The following is a 21,314-nucleotide window of genomic DNA, read 5'->3' on the forward strand; positions in this document are numbered from 1 at the left end:
ACCTCCACGGCCTGCTCCTCCTCGGTCTTGTCGCCACTCTGGACGTCTCCCTAGTCAGGGTCCCTCCTGTAGACTGACAAATGTATTCTCCAAAATGGTCTGAGAGTAGAAAGTTCCTCCTCAAAGGTGGTGTCTGCTCTGCAGGACTACCGTGCCCCCTTTCATTTTGACCAGGGAGATGACGGCCATCACCTTCTCTGGAGTCTTCTCTATGGGCTGGAACAACAATTCCCTCCTGGCAGGCAGGGAAACTCATCTTGGGGACTGTACCCTGCGAACCTGCGTCCGTGGCCTTCGCTAGGGATGCCACCAATGGACAGCTTTGCCGGGTGAATCAGGGCGTGCACGACCTTGGTCGAGCTAGGGCCTTCACCTTGGGAGGGGGCAGCAGGTCGGGGTTGGGGGGTCAGCACCCCACTCCCTTGGCGTTCTCTGACTGGCCTGCCTGGGGCTTCTCCAGAAGCTTACCCAGGTGGTCCGACTTCCTCTTCGCCGAAGCGGAGCGTTGGCTCGTGGTCGAAGGTGCCGGCAATGCTGTGCCAGCCCTGGCCACCGGGGAGCCCATCGCAATGGCACTCCAGGTCCCCCAGACGCGGTGCTTGGCCTTCTGTTGGGCCCCCGTCACCCGGGCACCCTCAAAGGTCTTAGAAGACTGCTCAGATTTCTTGTGGCTGGGGGAGGCATGCTGCCAGGACTCACCCGTAGCAGGGGCCTTGGCCTGCAGGTGCAGGGGACCATCTCCTGGCAAAACGCAGTCATCCTCCACATGGTCGGAATGCAGGCAGTAGCAGCACACGAAATGCCCATCGTCCAAGTAGATTTTCAGCAGGCCACATCCTGGACAAATCCTGAACAGAGGCGCTGAATCTTCCTCTGCCATGAGGGGTAGGCCTTGAAGCTTCTGGAATACTCCAAGAAGAAATTAGATGTAAAAATCGCCCTTGACAGGCGCTGAAGAATACCAAAACAGGTCCCCGTTAATTTTTTTTTTTAAAAACCCAAACCACAGTAATAGCTCGAGAGCTATAGCACGAGAACTCCCCACACGAACGTGCAATAAAAATCTGAAGATTGCTGCCAGAGGGAAATCATTGGCTGGGGCAGTATGACCCAGAGTCCAGTGATTGGTTGTTAGGAGAAAGACAGTACCGAAGTGAAACAGATTTCTTTACCAAGGATTCCTAGCCTGACGGGGAAAATTCATGAACAGGTGAATCCATGCCAGACACCATGCTGGAGAAAAGATTTTCATTATCTGCAGTATCGCGATTGTCAAAAAGGACAGCCTCAGCTGGGATTTTTTTTTTATCTGAAACAGTGTGCTAAAGAAAACATTGGAGACAAGATTCAACATAGTTCAAAAGGTACCTCAAGTTCTGGTGGAGGGACTAACCGGTAAATAAGGGGAGGAACAGAGCATTTTAATGAGACCGATTAGGAGAAGCAATGTAACCAAGATGCGGGTCTCCAGAAGGCGCGAAGTTCAGCAGTTAGAGGGCAAGCATCAGGGACCTGTTTTTTTATTTTATCCACTTCCCCTTTACCGATGGTCTGGTCTGCTCAGCAATTGTGATTTAAAAATTGTTGGGAGGGCAGGACTATGGGGTCTGGTGGATTCAGAGCTGGAACCCTACAGTTACTGCGCCTAGCAGATTGATGTGCAGGAGGGCCTTCACCTTGGCCCATGCATGGAGTAGCCCTCCAGAGTAGCCCCCCCCAGCCTGAAAGAGGATTCAGTTGTAACCACCAGAGGGTAGGGTAAAGGGGGCTCCACTGCCACATGTAGTCCAACAACCATCGAAGATACGGGAGGAGGGACAGGGGCATTGAGACCGAGTCCTGGTCCCAATTGGCTGCCAGATGGAGCTGAATGTGCCTCGTTGAGGCAGGTGTGCCGCACCCAGAGTACACAAGACGCCACGAGTCCCAGAAGGCTCTGGAACCATCATGCAGAGATGGTTGAGTAGCCAGAAAGTATCCATTCGCCTTGCAGAGAGGAGCCTCTAGATGGGTGCGGAACACTCGCTGAACAACCTAGTCCCAGTGTACTACAAGGAACACCAGGGAAGAAGCCCAGATGGAGAACAACATCTGCCAGTCTTTGGCAGGAGTACACAGCCACCTCGTGCAGGTTGGCCCTCAGACAGTCGTCCAGAGAAGGATATAAGTGATTGCCCTCTAGGCGGAGGAGACTCGCCACTGCATTAATCAGCTTTGTGAAGACGCAAGGTGCCAGAGTTCAGGCCGAACAGCAGCACCTTGTACTGGAAATGGTACGACAATCGCAAACAGGTACGCATCCTTGAGGTCTAGGGAACACATCCAGTCCCCTGCACAGAGACTTGGCAATGTAGAGTGTAATCTTGACACATTCTAGCAGTAAAGATACTTTTGCGAAATGATGGGTCCAGAACTAACTGCAGGGCAGCCTGGTTGTTCTTGGGTACCGCAAAGATCCTGGAGTAGTAGCCGGAGCCCCTGTCTGACTGAAGAACCGGCTGCACCAGCTGAAAGCATCTTCTAAAGCAGAGCAGAGACGGGAGAGGGGAAAGGAAGACAGACTTAAGCCTTTGGGGACTACAGAAAGGATCCAAGGACTCTAGAAATGTTACCTTCAGCTGCAAGCTGGGTTTCCTGACTGTTTCATTGGTTTAACGTCTGAAGCTGGCGCGGAAAAACCTGCAAAGTCCTCAGTTTCCTTCGGTGATCGCTGCGGGACAGGTCCAGCCTCTGGTCTCAGAAACCCCTTGAAGCAGTGAAAGCACAGTGTTTGGAGTCTGTCCTGCGCCGCTGGGATTGGTGGGGGGGGGGGGGGGCAGAGGAGGGGGAACAGGACTTCTGACCTGGACGGTGCGCGACTTGGCGATCTACGGAGGTCTTTTTGGCGAGCACATCAGTGAACGAATGAAAGATTCGACCCCGCAAAAGCATGATCCAGGATTCTCGTGCACATGAATTTATTCATGCACCCAAGCCGTCCGCCTCATCTCAAGCCCCAGGCGCCGCCCTCTGCTCTCCGTGTCGATGTCGGAGAACAAAGACTCCATGAGATCCTGCGCAACTGCCTGTGCGTCTGCTAGGCCGGCCTTGAAGGAGTCCTGCCTCCCCAGAGACAGGCCAGGTAGGAAGTCTTCCAGCTCCTGCCACAGCATCTGGTTAGCCGCAGCAAGGTGGGCGTCAGCGTTGGCCTGCTGCAAATGCAGCACAGAGTTAAGGTAGCAGCGCTTGCCAAAAGACTAGCTTTGTACTACTTAGAAAGACAAGTGGAGGCAGCTGCTGCACAGGAAGACTGATTAGAATACAAGGAGGCCGATGACACCACGAAAGTGGGGATGGAGGGCAGGAGTACTGGCTCCCCATTCATCTGGGCCCGATCTTTCTCATCACCTGCAGGACATCCTTTTGGAGTTGAATAACAGAGGCTTGTGGTGTGCCTGGCCAAATCCTCTGCTAGCACTAGCGACTCCTGTGGGTATCCTCGGGCTGACGGACTCCCATAAACTCAGCAAGGACCTGAAGACTGTCAAGCAACACCTTTACTGTGGGCGAAGGAGCTTAGTTCTAGGTGTCAGCGTTACTGCCCCCCCACCCCCCAGCCACCTTTCCAGAAAGCCAACCCACTTGTACAATAAGGACCACCACTTCAAGAGAAGGTGACTGGAACCTTCTTGCAAGTCTGTGGGCGAAGAGCCACCTGGGGACCTTGCACCATACCCTTAGAGGGAGTGCGTGAAGGCCGCATGCCATGTGGTGGCTCAGATCTGGAAGGGCACTCTTTGGCCCTGGAACCTGAATCAGGAGCAACTTCAGATGGCTCTTGTAGGCACAGAGCCCTCGGCCTGTAGTTGAATCGCCCTGCGCAGTGACCTCGAAGGGGTCTTCGGTAGGCTGCTCTCAGCTACAGAGCTGGTAGTCACGCTGGATAGTGCCCACACCAGACTCCTGGAGGTAGAACAATCCTTTGCACACTGGGGCCGAAGAGGACAAACCCTTCCATGGACCACCCAGAAGAGCCCCTCGGCTCGAGAGCTGGTAGTCTCAACGGCCTTGGGTCTGCCACAACCAGAATCCAGGGTACCCTTTCCCATGGAAGCACCCAGGAAGGGGAATATGCGCCGAGGAGCAATGCTAAACAAAGGGCCTTTGACGCAAGGTCCTGTAGACAAATTCTTTACCTGGAGAAGGGTGCAAGATCTGATCTAGAACGATGATTCATCGAGGCCCGGTGTTTGAGCGCTGCAAGCTGCCCACCCGTCAGTGGTGGTCGGGCTCAAGACAAGTGCATGTGGAGGTCCAAGGCCAGGAACGAGAGATCGCAGGATGTGCATCTTGTGAAGCCTCCTGCAGCCGACATGTGCAGGGGAGGCGAGGCACCAAAGGGAGGGGGAAGATGATTTAACAGGAAGCAAGCAGACAAACTGCGCCTAGCTGGCTGGTCTGACATCGTTCATGCAGAAAAAGGAACTGAGGTGAGGCGCCAGAGGTTAGCATGGCTGCGCGCTTCTAAATTTGAAGGGCTGCCGGGGGACCAATCTTTCGCTGCCAATTGTTCTGGTATCATTCCCATGTTCGGGGATGCCCCACAAGGATGGGGGGAATTGGGACGGATGTATGCGTAATGCAAATATTGCATTTAGTGCGCAGAATTGGGTAGCTACTTCCCAATGCACCGATTCTTTTCACTCAGTGTAAATGAGCGGTAGCTGGGACCAAAAGCATGCAACAGGGAAGATTCTCAATGTGGTAGTCCATACGCTAGGCGAGATTAAAGCTCCATCACATGGCTGCTTGCCACCTGATTATATTCAAAATTATGGGGTAAAGGGAATGGGTTAAGGAAAATCTTTAAGCAGTAGGCAAACTGTCCAGTAAAAGTTCTGCAAAGGAGAAACACGTGATCCAGCTGTGGAGACAGGAATGAAAGAATCGAGTTACTGCTTAGGATATTTGCTATATTGCAATCATGGGCACTTGATCGTTCTGAAAGTTGGAGGTCATTGTACCAAGATTGGGAAAAGTATTGACAGCAAAGCACTTGGTGAAAAAAACTTGGGGCTCAATCTAAAGCAGGACACTGAACTAGTAATGGCAGTCATGAATTTACTACATTGGAACCTCATTAGCTTTTGCCATTTATCCTGTACACCCGGCTGGAGGATGGGTATGAAATAAGGTATTCAGTTGGTATGGAGGGAGCAAACTCCACAGTCTGACATACAATACAATTCTTGAACAATGTAAAACATACCCGCTCTCTCCGTCTTATAGGCCTTGGACGTCCTCTTTTAGTTTCGTCAATAACAAGCAAATCATCAGGACTAGGCATTCCTAAACAAAATAAAAATGTTTTTTTCAATGACAAACATGACCGAACAATGCAACTCGACAAGTAGGGTAGTAAAAGTTACTCTACAAAAATATGAGGTACAGATTTGGGGGTAATCTTTTGCAGGAAAGTTATCCTCTGCGAAAGTCTGTATAGGACACCCAATTGAGCTGTTAAATTTCATTACCTAATTTAACATGTTCATGTTTCAAGAACAAATTTACTTTTGCCATGAATGGATACAACAAAATGATTCCATACCGTGTTTGATCATGTGTTTCACCTTTAACATAATATTCTACTCAATTTCCTCTAAAAGCCCAGACAGGCTATCACTGAATCTGTGTTCTCCGACTACTTCCATCCTGAGGCACACTAGGCTATCCGCACTGGTTAGTCGCTGACTGCACAACAGACCCAGCAGGGGTTGGTTGGGTGTGGGGGGGGAGGAGGGGGTGGGGGTGGTGGTTAGCAATGACTGCTAATCATTGCTAGTTAAATTCCAATTCACTCCCTTCCTCACCCACAGGTTTACAGACCTCCAGGTTACAATAGAAACTTTGCAGACTCCCCCAGTGACTCCTTGGCGGACAACTGGATATTGCACCCATGCCTCAGCATGCTCAGTGATTTGAACATCTGGTCTGATGCCCCTACCAACCCCATGTCCATGGACAACATGGAAGCCCTCAACATGGCCCAACTGATACCATGCTGAACACAGCAGGGCAAGGAACAAGTTACTTACCTGTAACTTGTCTCCGGCATGGGTCTGGCATGGATTCTCATGCTCATGAATATTCCCAGTCGTCAGGCTGGGAATCCTCAGTAAAGAAAAAAATCAGTTTGGTTATTAGTAGAAAGACAGTACAGAAACAAATCACTCGTCTCTGGGTCATACTGCCCCCAGCCAGTGACTGCCCTCGACCTAAGCCCCTCTGGCAGCCATCGTCAGATTTGGTAGCACATAAAGTGGCAGTAGGACCAAGAGAAGAGCCGCAGAGGGGTAGGCGGGAGGGTGTCGCATGTGAATCCATGCCAGACCCATGCTGGTGAACAACAGTTACAGGTAAGTAACGTGTTCCTTCTCCAGCATGGGGTCCGGCATGGATTCACATGCTCATGACTAAAGACTACATAGCAGTAAACACATGCAACCACAGGAGGTGGCAAGGCTCAAATTAAGCATTACAACATCTCAACATTAGGCAAATCTTCCCTCCTCACCATGCTCACCTTCAAGCGAACAGGTTGAGCAGCACTGCATGGCCGACTCTGGACTCCTGCTGCGAATCCTGATCGATGCAGTAGAACTTCGTGAAGGTATGCGTCGACCTCCACATAGCAGCCCTGCAGATATCCAGCAGGGGCACGGCCGACAGAAACGCCGTAGTTGCATCGATTGCTCTGGTCGAATGGGCTCAGACGGCCCGGCAATGGTCAGTTTGCCAACCGGTGACAATGGGTGATGCAGCCATAGAGCCACCTGAAATGGAAGCCATGGAAAGGGCTTTCCCTTGGTTCACAGAGCCAAAGTTCAAACCGCTATGATGTCGCCCGAAAACACTGCGGTCCACTAGCCACATCCAGCGAGTGCAAAGTCCTCTCAGTCGGCGACGAAGGCGAAGGGAAGAAAACCGGTAACACCAAGGGCTTGTTGAGATGATAGTCCGATGGCACCTTGGGCATGAAGGACGTGTGCGTCCTCAGCACGACCCTCGTTTCGTGGAATGTCAAGTATGAGGGCTTACAGGAAAGGGCCTGATCTCTCCCACTCGTCGTGCAGATGTGATGGCCACATGAAAAGCCTTCTTCCACGATAGGAATTTCAGAGACGCCAAATGCAGAGGCTCGAAAGGAGGACCCATGAGCCTAGTCGGCATCACATTGGGCTCCCACGCCAGAGCCTTCACCGGCGGGAACGAGCGGCAAAGTCCTTTCATGAACTCCTTCACCAGGCGATGCGACCACAGAGAAGACCGCCCGGAGTTCTGGTGTAGCAGGAGATAGCGGCTAGATTAATGTTGATAGAAGCGTGCACCAGTCCTGCGACAGCAAGTACGCAGCACTTGAGGGGCCGTAATCCGCAAAGGGTTTATCTTCTGTGCACGGCACCAGACTGAACCTCTTCAATTTATGTCTGTAGCACAAGAGTCGAAGAAGCCCTGTCCTTGCCAAGGTACCTCCTTGAAGTCCGTCGGGGTCTCGTAACCTCCAAACTCTAGCAGGCCTTGCTCATGCAGCGCAGGTTTAGCGACTCTGGTTCGTGGTGCAGAATTGCGCCTCCTTCCCTGGAGAGAAGATCTGCGTCCGCCGGAAGCTTGACGGGAGGGGACACTGACATGTCAGCAGGTCCGGGTACCATAACTGCCTCAGCCAAACAGGGGGCAAGGATTATCCTGCACCGGGACGGTCTGAGTGGACTGATATGTGGCAGATGCAACAGACAGGGGAACAGAGGAACAGGCCGTCCCAGGGGAAGGAGAATGCATGCCCCATGCCCCTCAGCTGGGGAAATGTGCTGGCGAACCTCTGGCACTTGGTATTCGTTGCTGTCACAAACAGATTGATCTGGGGATTGCCCCATCGTCTGAACAGGAGGTCCACCTGATCCTGCCGAAGCTCCCACTCGTGGCAAGAGGGCAGCTCCCTGCTGAGTGAGTCGGCGATAGTGTTCTTCACTCCTGCCAGATGAAAGGGTACCAGGAACATCCCATGGGCGACAGCCCAGTGCCACAGAACCTGCGCTTCCTCGGAGAGCTGGGGGATATGGTGACCCCGTTTCTGAATGTAGAACATCGTGGTGGTGTTGTCGGTGAAGACCCGCACCACCTGGCCCTTGAGGGACGGAAGGACCTCAGGGCCCAAAACACGGCCTGGAGCTCCAGGACTTTGATGTGCAACGACTTCTCTGGGAGCCCCAGGACCCTTACGTGGAGATTTCCGGTGTGTGTGCCCCATCCCCTCCAGGGAGGCGTTCGTTGTCAGTCTCCTGATGTGCTGGGGTCTGAAAGTTTGTGCCTGCCGCCAGAGGCACGCGGGTGCCCCACAACCGAATCGCTCGACGGAATGTCTCGTTGAGGGTGATCTAGTCCTCAAAGCTCCGACAGTTGTAGCCAACAGGCGTCCAGTAACTCTTGCCGCAAATGCAACCTTCACAGCCGAACTAGGTAAATGCACGACGACATCATGCCAAGCAGGGAGTTGATGGACCTCACCCTGGCAACTTCCAAGGTCAACAGCTGTTGTACCTTTCCCAGAATGGCTTTCATCCTCTGCCATGGTGAACCCAGCCGTGCAACCATGTTGAGCCTAGCTCCCAGGAACAGAACGTCCTGTAATGGCACCAAACAGGACACTGCATAATTTATCGAGAACCCCAGTTCCGTGAGCCGGTGGACAGTCCTCACTGTGTTCGACGGCAAGTTCCCTTGACTTCGCTCAGATGAGCCAATCGTTCAGATAGGGGTAGACGTGGACCCCCCTGCAGCCGCAGCCACCACTGGTGCCAGGCACTTGGTGAAGACCCTTTGAACAGACCAAGCCGGAGGGAAGGGCCTTGAATTGATAGGGCTGCCCTTAGACCACGAAGCGCAGAAACAGTCGATGCCCCTTGTGTATGGGGGATGTGGAAGTAAGCATCCTCCAGTCCAGCGACAACAGGAAGTCTCATTCCTCCAGCTGACCCAGCACGTGCTCAAGGGCAACCATCCAGAACTTCTGGGACTTTATGCATCTGTTGAGGCGGCTGAGATCTAGAAAGGGTCGCCAACCACCAGTCCTTTCGGACGAGGAAATACCACAAGTATACTCCGGAGCCCAGGAGCCTCTTCGGGGCAAGTTCTATCGCACCCTTTTTCAGCATTGCTCGTACCTCTAGAAGCAGTTGTTGAATGGTTTTCTTTTCAGGCCACAGCTGGAAACCAGGGACACTTCCTTTGGAACTCCAGGGTGTGTCTGTGGGTCAGGGCATCCAGCACCCACTGGTCGGTGGAGATGGACTTCCACACACAGACTAGGTTCGCCAGCCGGCCTCCCACTGGGGAGTTCGTGTGGGGACCCGACGTCACAACTGGTTCAGTCCTGCTTCGCCGAGGCTGTACCACCTTGGGCCCCTTGGAGGCGACGATTTCCTCCAGAGCAGCCTCTGTAGGCCTCCAGGGATGAAGAACGGGCCGCTTGACGGTACAAGGAAAAGCTGCCACCGAACCCTTTGGAGGCACCCTGGGACTTGCCTCCAGAGATCCCAAAGGACGGCCGTCGATGCTGAAGTGTGCCCAAGGCACAGGCTGTCTCGGAGTCTGCCTCGATGGCCTGCAGTGACTAGTCCACCGTCTTGCCGAACAAGTTATCCCCGTCAAAGGGCATGTCCAATACCCTCGTCTGGACGTCCTGACGGAAGTTGGTGGCCTTGAGCCAACCCCTCTGAAGGCAAACGCTGTTGCCCATCTGGCAGAACGGTCAGCGATGTCCGACCACCGTGATGGCATGGTCCGAAGCCATCTCGCCTTCTTGTAGGATTTTCAAGGGCCTCCGCCCTCTTGTCTGGGAGAAAAGTCCAGGAGAGGGGCGATTTTAAACCACAGCTCCCTGTTGTAGCGGGCCACAATGGCGAGAGCGTTGGCCGCCTTAATGATAGTCGCCGCCGAGATGACCCGTCCCATGGTGTCTAGCCTCTTTCCCTCGCCGTCCGGTAGGGAAGGGGAAGTCTATGCCGTCGACCCTACCGATTTCTTCCTGGCTGCCGCTGAGACCACCAAGTCTGGGGACGGCTTCGCTCTGAGGCACTTCAGTGCAGTCTGGAACTCAGTATTTCTTCTTGTACCGGTCTTTGCCGGGGGTCGAGGATGGGTTCTTCAGGTGGTTTGTCCTAAATGTCATCCAATAGCGGGATCGAGAGCACCGTCTTCCTCTTGGCCGCTCGTCATTGATAAAGGAAACCCTCCTTTTCCTTTGGGTTGAGCTGAAACCGCTCCAAGGACCTAGAGATCATGCGTGGAAGGATCCGATCTCATCGGGGAGAAGCCCTGGGTACCAGCAACGGGAGATCTGTTCCGTTGTCGTCCATACCCGGCTCAGTCTTGTCCCTCGGCAGGGGAGGGATTGTACGATGAGGATGGACTTGTTTCCTCTTAGTTGGTGGATCATCTGATGGTCAGGCGCCGGGTCGCCGTCGGCAACCTTCTCTGCATCTCTGTGCACAGGGTGTGCAGAGCTTGTAGGAGGTCCTCCGATCTGTCAGTCGGTGGTGGAGGCGGTTGAAACGGGAGGGTGTCCGGTTTCTTCCTGCCCTGCCGTTCATCGGTTCCCTCGTCGCTCCATATCAGCCTCGTTGGGGTCCTTCCCGTAGGGCCCGGCCTCGATGCCCTTCTCAGGAACTGTCCGGCTTGAAAGCTCCTCCTCAGAAGAGATCCGAGTCTAGCTTGACCACTGTGCGCCCCCCCCTTCTCGGCCAGGGGCGACGGTCTCGCGGAGATCGGCATCTTCACGCGATTCTTCTAAATGGACACGAATGACGATTCCCTCAGAGCGAGCAGGGAAACTCTTCTTGGTGGATGTCTCCTGGGAACCTGCATCCACGGCCTTCGCCAGGGATGCCACCAATCCGTCAATAGATGCTCTCGCCTGGTGAACCTGGGCCTTCATTACCTTGGGCGCATCTGGAGGCCTTCACTGGGCTTTCTCCAGAGTCGATCGTGCCTTCTCCTGAAGCTTACCAGGTTGCTCCGACTTCCTTTGGAAGACGGCGTCGGCAATGATGCACCCAGCCTGGCTGCCGCAGAGCCCATACCAACAGCGCTGTCGGTGCCAGCAGACTTGCGGTGCTTTGCCTTCTGTTGGGCCCCTGTCGCCAGAGCGCCCTCAAAGGTCTTAGAAAACCACTCAGATTTCCTCTTGGGAGAAGTATGTTGCCGGGGCTCACCTGCCATCGGGTTTTTTGTCTACAGCCACTCAGCAAGCCGCTTGCGACGGTCCTTCATGGTGCAGGCAGACGTCCTTGCAGAACGCACAGGCCTCCTCCACGTGAGATTTGTCTGAGTGTAGGCAGTAAAGGCACCAGGAGTGCCCATCCTCCAGGAAAACGTTCTGTAGTCCACATCCTGGGCAGATCCTGAACAGAGGCATCTCCCTCATCCTCGGACATGTCCAAATGGACTAGGCCTCAAGAATCCTCCAAGAAATGAAGTTCGACAAATAATTGCCCTTGAGGGGCGTAGAAGCTTCCGAAAACAGGTCCCCGTTATCGGATGATGAATCGGTGGCGCTTAAGGCTCAATGGACCCAAAAAAAACTGAACACAATACGCAGTAAGAGCTCGAGAGCTATAGCATGAGGACTCCCAACACTTGACCGAGCAGTAAAATTCTGAAGAAGGCTGCCAGAGCAGGCGCTTAAGTAGAGGGCAGTCATTGGCTGGGGGCAGTATTACCCAGAGACCAGTGATTGGTTATTAGTAGAAAGACAGTTCAGAAACTAAACAAACTGATTTTTTCTTTACTGAAGATTCCCAGCCTGACGGGTAATATTCATGAGCATGTGAATTCACGCCAGACCCCTTGCTGGAGGATATTTAGCTCTACAAATGTGATCACCACTGCCATCTTTGCTCTTTTGATGCCCCAACCCCCAGCCTCACCAGCCCCTATCCATCCTTTGCACTTCTTTGGAACAAGGTCATTGTAAAGCCTGACCTTGCCAACTCACTTCCAAACCTCCCGCTCCAAGGAGGGCCACCATCAGCCGATGGCTCTCTAATGTCCTCATTCCTCATCGAGATCCTCTTCACAGACTAGGCCCTACTCCCAAGTGGTTCTTACCCTCCCTCAAAACCCTTATCCTCAGCCAGGAGCACAAATGGTGGGCCAATACGACGCCATGAACAGAGTCACTTCGACCAGGCAGATCGGGGACCACAGGAAAGAAAATGGGAAAGCCAAAAGATCCTATGGAAACTTAACTGCAAACTCCCTCCAGCAGGGAACTTCACAGGATCATCTCAGGGATCAAGGCCCCTCTGCCCTTTCCGTTACCTCCCAAGCACTCTTCGGTGCACTGTCAACTTACATTTCTATCAAAAGAAACTACACCCATCAAAAGGAAATTAGCATTCACCCCTCAATATCCTGACTATTCACTCAACCTGGGCACCCCCCTCTGCTTGCCGTTTTTCATGTCCGATATCCTGAGACTACTATTCACCCCTGTGGATCCCCTGGAGACACCCGTCGCCGCCCCCCCCACCCTCCTAAAGAACATCCTATCCTCAATCTCTGCATGCAGTGTTGCAAGATCAATAATTCAACAATCACTGACCTCAGGCATCTTTCCCACCGCTTTTAAAACTTCGCACATCAAACCCTTACTCAAAAAGCACTCTCAACCCCCTCCTTTCTTCCAACTACTGCCCACCTCACACACCTGGTTTAATTGCCAAACTCCTACACTGCACATACTCGCAGCTGTCTTCACAGAATCCAATTGCCTACTTGACCCTTCCCAGTTGAAATGGCTGCTCCGAGGAACAGAAACCTCCCTAGTCTCAATCTGGGCCAACAAGACGGCAGACTCAGAAGTATGTGCAGCACTTCTTGACCCTTCGGCAGCCATGGACAAAATCGACGCCATCCTCATGGACAAACACCAGTCTCTAAGCAGCAAGGACTCTGCTTTAAGAGGGTTCTCATCTTTCAACAGCTGTTCACAAATCACCCTCCTCCCACCCTTCAACCGCTACCTAAGCCTGCTCACATTAGACTGGATTTCTACACTCTGGCCTGATGAGCAGGTGTGGAGGCCACCAAACTAGTTACTGAACAGGGAACACCTCTGGGAGCTATAGCCAAACCAATCAAGGTAGCATGGAGAGAGGCCAAAACCAAGTCTAAAAGGGTGAGCCTGGTAAAGTGTCCACAAGGTCAGTAATGTTTCTTCTGTAACCATGCAACAGCACCACGATGCCCCAGGGTTGCTGTGCGCTATATGAATGTTAATAAAAAAATAATCCAGTATTACACTTAGACAAGTAGTTCTAAAAACTCTATGGCCAAGCAAACACTTAAAAAAAGCTATAAGCAAGTAATACTATCACACAACACTCCAAATGACATGACTTACCGTATTAGCATTTCTGATGATTGTATGTGCTTAAATTCACATGCTGTACATATAGTTTGACATCTAGTGGTAATTGTTAGTATTGCATCTTGAGGATCAAAAGGGGACATCGACACGACATGGGCGTGACTAACACTATCCACAACGGGATGTGTAGTGTACCCAAAATCCCTCATGTGTCAAGTCCCTCCGATTGTGTTTTTTTTGCCGTGAGGGAGCCACAGAACCATCGTGAGCGAGTAGAGAGGTGTAATAGGTTTATGTTCCTTCCACTCCATGAGGGGAGGGAGGGTGGGCGCATGTGAATCTAAGCAGATACAACCAGAAATGCTATTACAGTAAGTAATGCATGTCTTCCGATGCTTATTAATCTGCTTAGAATCACATGCTGTGCCGTTAAGGAGAACTCAAAAATGTGCCAATTACCTTCACCTTAGAGACCCCCAGCAACTTTGCTGGATTTTGAGGAATTTATTTTTTCCTGGAGAGAGAGACCCTTCACACACCCCCCCCTCTATGTGTTTTGAAATGTGATTTACTCTTGCCTAAAACTCCATAACCAAAGAAAACGACTCCATAGGCATCTTTTAATGTGTGCCACACAGCATACTCAGTGCAATGGCACAGGGTAGCCTTCCTGGCTTTCCCAAGGTTTAAATACCTTCTCTGGGACAAACTACTATTTCCCAGAGAAAGTAAAGTGAAGTTGACTTTAGTATTTTTAAATCCCTAGACCCAGCACACCCCATCTTACTATAGAGTGCTGGAGGTGTTACCTGGTATCCCCTGTGTCTAGATATTCATGTAGAAGTCAAATGCTACCCTTTCCTATCGAAATAGCTGGTGGCAGTGGTTTTACAACAAACTACCCTGATTTCCCCCGACCGCGAACACCGGTAGTGTTAAATCGCGGGAGCCATGTTTTTCAAGATGGTGTGAGCCACCTTTGTTTAGACAGGCCCTGGTCTTTATTCGCCATTTCTTTGGGGAACGTCCTAGAGTTCGCTCTGCGCGCCAAACCACGTTTGGTTGCTTTGTTCATTCGCCTTTGGCGGGCTTCAGGACTGAAGACCGCCTCTGGCGCTAGTGTGTCTGGGGTGTGCAGGAAGTAAGGGAGGTGCCCGAAACTCCCCGTGCTTAGTCTCCTAGGAGACCCAAATGCACTCTGGCATGACTGGCTGGCTGACTGTCCAGCAAGGACAGCCACCCTGCTGGGTGAGTGGCAGCTAGGCCCGGAATGGGAGGAAACTCGATAAAAGGTGAGTCTCTTGGATTGGGATTTAACCCGGTTGATACTTGTTAAATTGTGTTTTGGGATCTAACCTAGCTATTTTTGCATCAGGTCTAATGACTGGGAACTGGAGTGCGTGCCTCGCCATCCACCACAGTTCTATGGATTGGTTCACATGGAACTTTCAAATAAATGTAGGCACTAATCGTGAGTGCACAGGACCACCTTATCCTTGTGAACCGTGACTAAGGGGTCTTGAGGGGCAGTAGTTCAACTCTCCTTATTGAAAAAGCCGAGAAACACGTGTAGACAAATTTCCCTGGCCATGTTATCCAGAGCCCGTTCCCCTTGGAGCGGTTCAGCTGGTACCTGGAGGCGTAATCTGGGCATTGTGCATTCTCCAGAGTTGAACGGTTGTAGGTGAAGGGATCGACTGCAATGGATTCAAATGCAATCATTTCGAGTCAAAATGACCGGAGAGTTTCTGGGGGTATAAAAAAGGGAAAAAAAGTTTTTGGGGGGGGCACCCAAAAACCCATGTTTTTGGCGTAAAAAGACTTTTTTCCTATACAGAAGCCAAAAAATAAAAATGTATTTTAAAAAAAGCCATTCAACCTTTTTTTCGGTCCCTTCGACTCAAAACTATTGTAATTCGAAGCAATGCATTCAACCCTTTGACTGGACACTGTTGCGAACATGTCGATCTCTGGGAAGCCCCAGTCTGCGAAGACGTTGAGAACAAGGTCTTCGTGTAATCGCCATTCATACTCTACGGGTAGTGGGAAGTCTCTGCTGACTACATCTGCCAGAAGATGGAGTTCCCATAACCATGTTGTGACAAGATCTGGTGTTTGAGAGCCCATTTCCATATGTTCTGTGACAGTTTGGATAGCCCCGGATGAGTGAGTGCCCCTTGTTTGTTCCGTTAATACATGCCCGAGATACTGTCTGAGGACTAGGACTGTCTTTCCCTGAATGTGTGTTTGGAATGCTTTCAGGCCCTTGAATACGGCTACCAGTTCCAACAGGTTTATGTGGTTGGTTGCTGGAGAAGCACACGTTGTGTGATGAGGTGAGCTCCCCACCCAGTCAGATGCGTTCATGTTAGGAGTGGCTTCTAATGCAGGGGTGGTGAAGGTCTTCCCCCTGCAAGAGGTTTTCCCTTGACCACCCCTGCCGAGATTGAACGAGGACTGCCGAGACAACTACTAGATTGTCCCATTTTCCGCTGGCCTGATACCATTGGCTCAAGAGCCACTCTTGCATGAGGCTCATGTGCAGACATGCGTGTGGGACTAGATAAATGCAGGAGGCCATCATACACAACAGTCGCATGGCTTTGCGTACAGTCACTTTGCAAGACTGACTACTAAGTGAGGGATCTGGAACAGCATGTTTTTAACCTTCTCGTTGGAGGGAAAGACTAGAGTCGCTGGTCCGAATTAGAGCCCCCAGAAACTGCTCAACTGAGCTGGGGTCAAGGCTGGTTGATCAAGAACCCTAGACTGAAGGAGATCTACCGTCTTTTGGTTAGATGTTAGGCATGTTCCGTAGGAATCCCCTGTTATTAGCCAGTCGAGGTAAGGGTAGACTGCGTGCGCAGGTGAGCAGCCAGTTGTCAGGGCTGGCTGGATTAGTAATCAGAAAGAGTATGTGCATAGAATTGGCTGAGTAGTAGTCAGAAAGTGTTTGTACATAGAATTAACATTGTGCTTGCCCAAGTCAAGATGGAGAGAAAGAAACTTAATCTGATTGGTTAAAGGAACAATGATAGGTTTGGTAGCCCGATTGGTGGAAAGGACAATGGGTTTGATTCTTGTGATGTGAGCAAGATTCTAAACTGCCTTTCATCCATAGAAATTCAGTGACTGGTTGTACATTAGTTAAGCTTTCAGATAAGGCCTTTCGGAGTTCAGAAGATTTACCAAAATAGTAAGAAAATCGTTTGCTGAGCCAGAGTGAACAAGACGACATCAGGTGGGAATCGTTCTTTTTAAAGGCTTTAAGATTTTCACAGTGAACTTTCATTTTTCATAAGAAAACTTAGAGTTAACAAGTTTTAAAGTTTACTGAGAAAAAAGACATTTTACAGTTAAGTTACTATAAGACTGTTCGCTCAAGTTTAAAGTTTGTTAACTACTTAGACTGTTTAACACGTGCGCGAGTTCGCGTGACGTCGTTGGCGTTTTTATGGGAGCGTGCAGGTATTCAGAGCGATAGAGCGCGTGTCCGAATGAAATGCACGAGTGGATTTTAGCGGGTGCACAATTTTAACGTGAGACGTTGCGTACTTAAGCGCGTGTTGGGTTGCAATAGAGCGCAAGTCCATTTTTAACTAAGCGCGAGTTGTTTTGAACGCGTGTACTATTTTTACATGATTTACGTTTCGTATAACCGTGTATGTTCGGTAGCGATACAGCGCAAGTCCATTTTAACTAGTGCAAGTTGTTTTTTAGCGCATACACTATTTTCACGCGCGTTTTGTTAAGATGCACGTGTGTATTTTAAATGCGAGGACAATTCTTCACGTCTTGATTTCACGTGTTTATCGCACACGCTTGTCAAGAAAGAATCTATACGTTTATGTGTAAAAAAGAAAACTATTCACACGCAGAAGGAAAGCAGCATTCAAGAAAGTTAATGACTCTTTTTAATGTAACTTTATGCAAATAGAATTCAGTACTTCAGAGAAAGACTGCATTTTACAAAAGCATTTAAAACTCAAAACTTCATAGAGTTAAATGAACTCAAAAAGCAAGAATATCTGAGTCTGTAAGGTGCTTGCAAGGGTCATTACTTTAGGATTCTAAAGAGACTTGAATGGCTTGAAACTACATGCACAAATCAAGATAATTTACAAGAGATTCCACACAGATAATTAGCCTCAAAGTCTTTTACTGAGGTTTAAGAGGTAAAGAAGTTTGTTTTAGAACAATATTAGAAAAGAAGTTTATATTAACATATAAGTAACCAAGTGTATTTGTTTACTACAGATACCAGAGCCTACCAGAAGGTTGCAGGGCTGAGTGTCTCCGTTGTTATTTTCTCCAAATTCCCCTTTCCCTTTCTTGGGTTTCTCAGCTCAGCTTATACTTAAGGGTTGAGAGGTGAACTCCTTGTGAGGGTCTGTGGGGCCAGCATCAGCTCCTGTGTAATTCAGTCAAGCTGGACCCCGACACCAGTACCTTGGTGAACACCCGTGGGGCTGAGGCAATGCTGAAGGGAAGAACCGTGAACTGATGATGCTTGTCCTCTATCATGAACCTTAGGTACTCCATATTTCAATGCTGCCAGCGCACAGAAAATAAGCAGCTTTCATATCCAATGTTGCCATGTAATCCCCTGCATCAGCAGTGGGATTACTTACTGCAATGTTACCTTTCTGAACTTTTGCAGTTTGACACATTTGTTCGCCAGCTCAAGTCTAACACAGGGTGCATGGTGAGATCCTTTTAGGATCAAGAAAGGACACTGAATACCCTTGTTTACCTGATGAATGGGGACGACTTCTATGGCACCCTTTTCCTGAAGGATCTGCAGGTGTGCCGATGGGCATCTGCTCTTTGGTGGATGGAATTGAGGTGGGCAGTGAAACTATACAATAACCGTGGGTGACAGTCTTGAGCACCCACTGGTCTGATGTGACCCCCCCTTCCATGCACAAAGGGATGATGTCAACCGTGGACTGGCAAGTCATTTTGACGACGAGGCCAGGGAGCATCTTCGGGTGGAGTTTGCCTCTATCCTTGCCTCTGCTTTGTCCCCTCTGCTGGTATTGGGTGCTGCCAGCTGAACCTTTTACCTCCTGTGAAATACTGTCCGTGTAGATATCTGGAGAAGAACTGGCCCCAAAACAAACGGCGAGAGTTTGCACCTCCCCGCTGTTGAAAAGGTTTGGCTGAATTGGTTTAGAGATTTGAGAGGCTCATGCTCTTTTCACCGTTTCCAAGGCGTCATCCACAGCTTTACTGAACAATTTCGAATCTTCCCCAGGCTTATCAAAGAGGCCGGAGTCTCCTGCTTAAACCCTGAATTCTTCAGCTAGGCGTGCCTCTTGAGAAGAGTACCCTGTGCCAGGGTGCATCCGCCATCTCTGCAGCATCTAGTGTGTTTAAGGATTTTATGAGTCACCTGCCTTCCCTCAGAGTAGACTGCCAGCAGGTGTGATTGCGCAGGTTCAGTGACCTCTTGGAGGCCCTTCTGAAGCAGGTTCCACTGCACATCGCTATAACTTGTGAGAAGAGTAGTATTAGCAATTCTCATAGAATGTGCTTCCGACGTGGTGATAACGCCTGCCAAGAGCATAGAGTGTCTTGCAGTCTTTGTCGGGGGAAGCCCCTGCGGTAGACCGTGGCACCCCAGCCCTTTTTCCTGGTGGTGGTAACCAGGGAGTCTGGGGTGGCATGCCCCAGAATGCACATTGGTCAGATGGAGATCAAAACAGTTTCTCAACCCGAGGGTTGAAAGCCCTGGTAAGGGAAGGGGGCAGTAAAGAAGGTGCAGAGCGCTTCAGCAGGGGAATAACCTGAATTGTGGGAGGTTTTTACTTTATAATTTCCTCAACAAAATCAGAGTCCTGAACAGCTTCCTGAGTGGCTATTTGGAAGTGGTATGTGGCCCTCTTCAAGATGGCATTGAGAGCCATTGGTAGTCAATAGACAATGCCTGTCTCTGTTGAGAGGCGGGTCCAGACAAAATATCATCTGGGTTAGGAGTGGGTGAGAGCCAAGGTGCTTCATCTGCTAGCTGATCTGGTCCCCAATCTGGACACTGGTGGGTTGTATCCTGCCCAAAAGGATTGTCCTCTGGCTCTGAAAACTCAAATAAGGAACAAGTTACTTACCTGTAACTTTTCTTCAGCATGGGTCTGGCATGGATTCACAAGCTCATGAATATTCCCCATCGTCAGGCTGGGAATCCTTGGTAAAGAAAAAAATTAGTTTCACTTCTGAACGGTCTTCCCCAAAAAACAATCACTGGTCTCTGGGTTATACTGCCCCCAGCCAATAGCAGTACACATGCACAACCACGGAAGGTGGCAAGGCTCAACATGAACTCCTCACCAGGCTCACCTTCAAGCAGCACTGCTTGGCCGACTCGACTACTCCCTGGAATCCCTGTCGACGCAGTAGAACTTCCTGAAGGTGTGTGTCGACCTCCACGTAGCAGCCCTGCAGATGTGAAGCAGGGGTACACCAGACAGGACCGCCGTAGTTGAAGCAATCACTCTGGTCGAATGGGCTCTCAGACAGCCAGGCAACGGTCTGTTTGCCAACCAGTGACAATGGGTGATGCTGTCGGAGAGCCACCTGGAAATGGAAGCCTTGGAGAGGGCCTTCCCATGGTTCACAGGACCAAAGTTCAAAGAGTTGCAACGTCTTTTGGAAACTTTGTGCGGTCCACACAACTTCAGAGCTCTAGCCACATCTAGTGAGTGCAAAGTCCTCTCAGCCGGCGACGAAGGCAGCGGGAACACCACAGGTAACACCAAAGGTTTGTTTAGCTGCGTCTGATGGCACCTTAGGCATAAAGGAGGGGTGCGTTTGTAGCACCACCCTGGTCTCGTGGAATGCCACATAAGGTGGTTTACAAGAGAATCCCTGGATCCCTCCCACTCGTCGTGCTGATGTGATGGCCACAAGAAAAGCCGTTTTCCACGACAAACTTCAGTGGCGCCGAATTGCATATGTTCGAACGGAGGACCCATGAGCCTAGTCAGCACCACATTGAGCTCACGCCGTAGCATTCATTGGTGGGAACAAGCAAAATAGTCCTTTCTCGAACTCCTTGACCCATTGATGCGACCATAAGGATGATCCTCCAGGAGATCTGGTGCAGCGGTAGATAGCCGCCAGATGAACTTTGATAGAAACATGAAACAGTCCTGCCTTGGCCAATGACAAAAAAAAAATACAGAAGCACCTGCGGAACACTGACTCAGAGGGTTGATCCGAGCGCGACACCAAACGGCAAACCTTTTCCGCTTGTGCCCGTAGCATTTGAGAGTAGACGAAGCTCTGGCCTTGGCGAGCACCTCCTTACAGTCTGCTGGGAGATTGTAGCCACCAAACTGTAGTGCTGCAGGAGCCAGGCCTTCAGGTTCAGTGATCCTGGGTTGTGGTGCAGGATTGCGCCTCCTTCCCTGGTGAGAAGATCTGTGACCGCCAAAAGATTGACAGGAGGGGACGCTGAGATGTCCAGAAGGTCAGTCTCGGCCACGCCGGTGCGATGACGATCATCCTGCACCGGGACAGTCTTTAGTTGATTGACTAATTGAAGAAACGTCAATTGAGGGAATGCATGCAGGAACAGGCCGTCCCAGGGGAAAGAATGCTTCGCCCACGCTTCCCAGCAGGGAACCCTGCGGCACTTGGTGTTCGTCACTGTCGCAAACAGATCGATCTGGGGATTGCCCCATCTGCAGAAACATGTGATCCAATTGGTCCTGCCGAAGTTCCCACTCGTGGCACGAGCGCAGCTCCCTGCTGAGTTGGCGACTGTTCTTCACTGTCTGATCAAACAGGATGAACATCCCCTGGGCTACGGTCCAGTCCTGCACCTCTTGGAGAGCGCCGGGGATCTGGTTGCCCCCCCCGTGCGTCCGGATGTACAACATCGTGGTGGTGTTGTCCGTGAAGACCT

At 50.8% G+C, this 21,314-nt stretch overlaps 1 protein-coding gene across 17 annotated transcripts in view; it reads right to left on the reverse strand.

Annotated features, from left to right (window-relative positions):
* Positions 1-21,314, reverse strand: part of SLTM (SAFB like transcription modulator) — a 333,070-nt gene that overhangs the window by 170,073 nt on the left and 141,683 nt on the right. For all 17 annotated transcript variants that reach the window (XM_069624367.1, XM_069624362.1, XM_069624366.1 and 14 more), the window contains exon 12: positions 5,249-5,328. In XM_069624367.1, coding sequence (XP_069480468.1) covers positions 5,249-5,328 — 80 coding nt within the window. The remainder of the gene's footprint in view (positions 1-5,248; positions 5,329-21,314) is intronic.

The sequence above is a fragment of the Ambystoma mexicanum genome, chromosome 11, assembly GCF_040938575.1.
Source record: "Ambystoma mexicanum isolate Mex_15411 chromosome 11, UKY_AmexF1_1, whole genome shotgun sequence".
NCBI classification, from domain to species: domain Eukaryota; kingdom Metazoa; phylum Chordata; class Amphibia; order Caudata; family Ambystomatidae; genus Ambystoma; species Ambystoma mexicanum.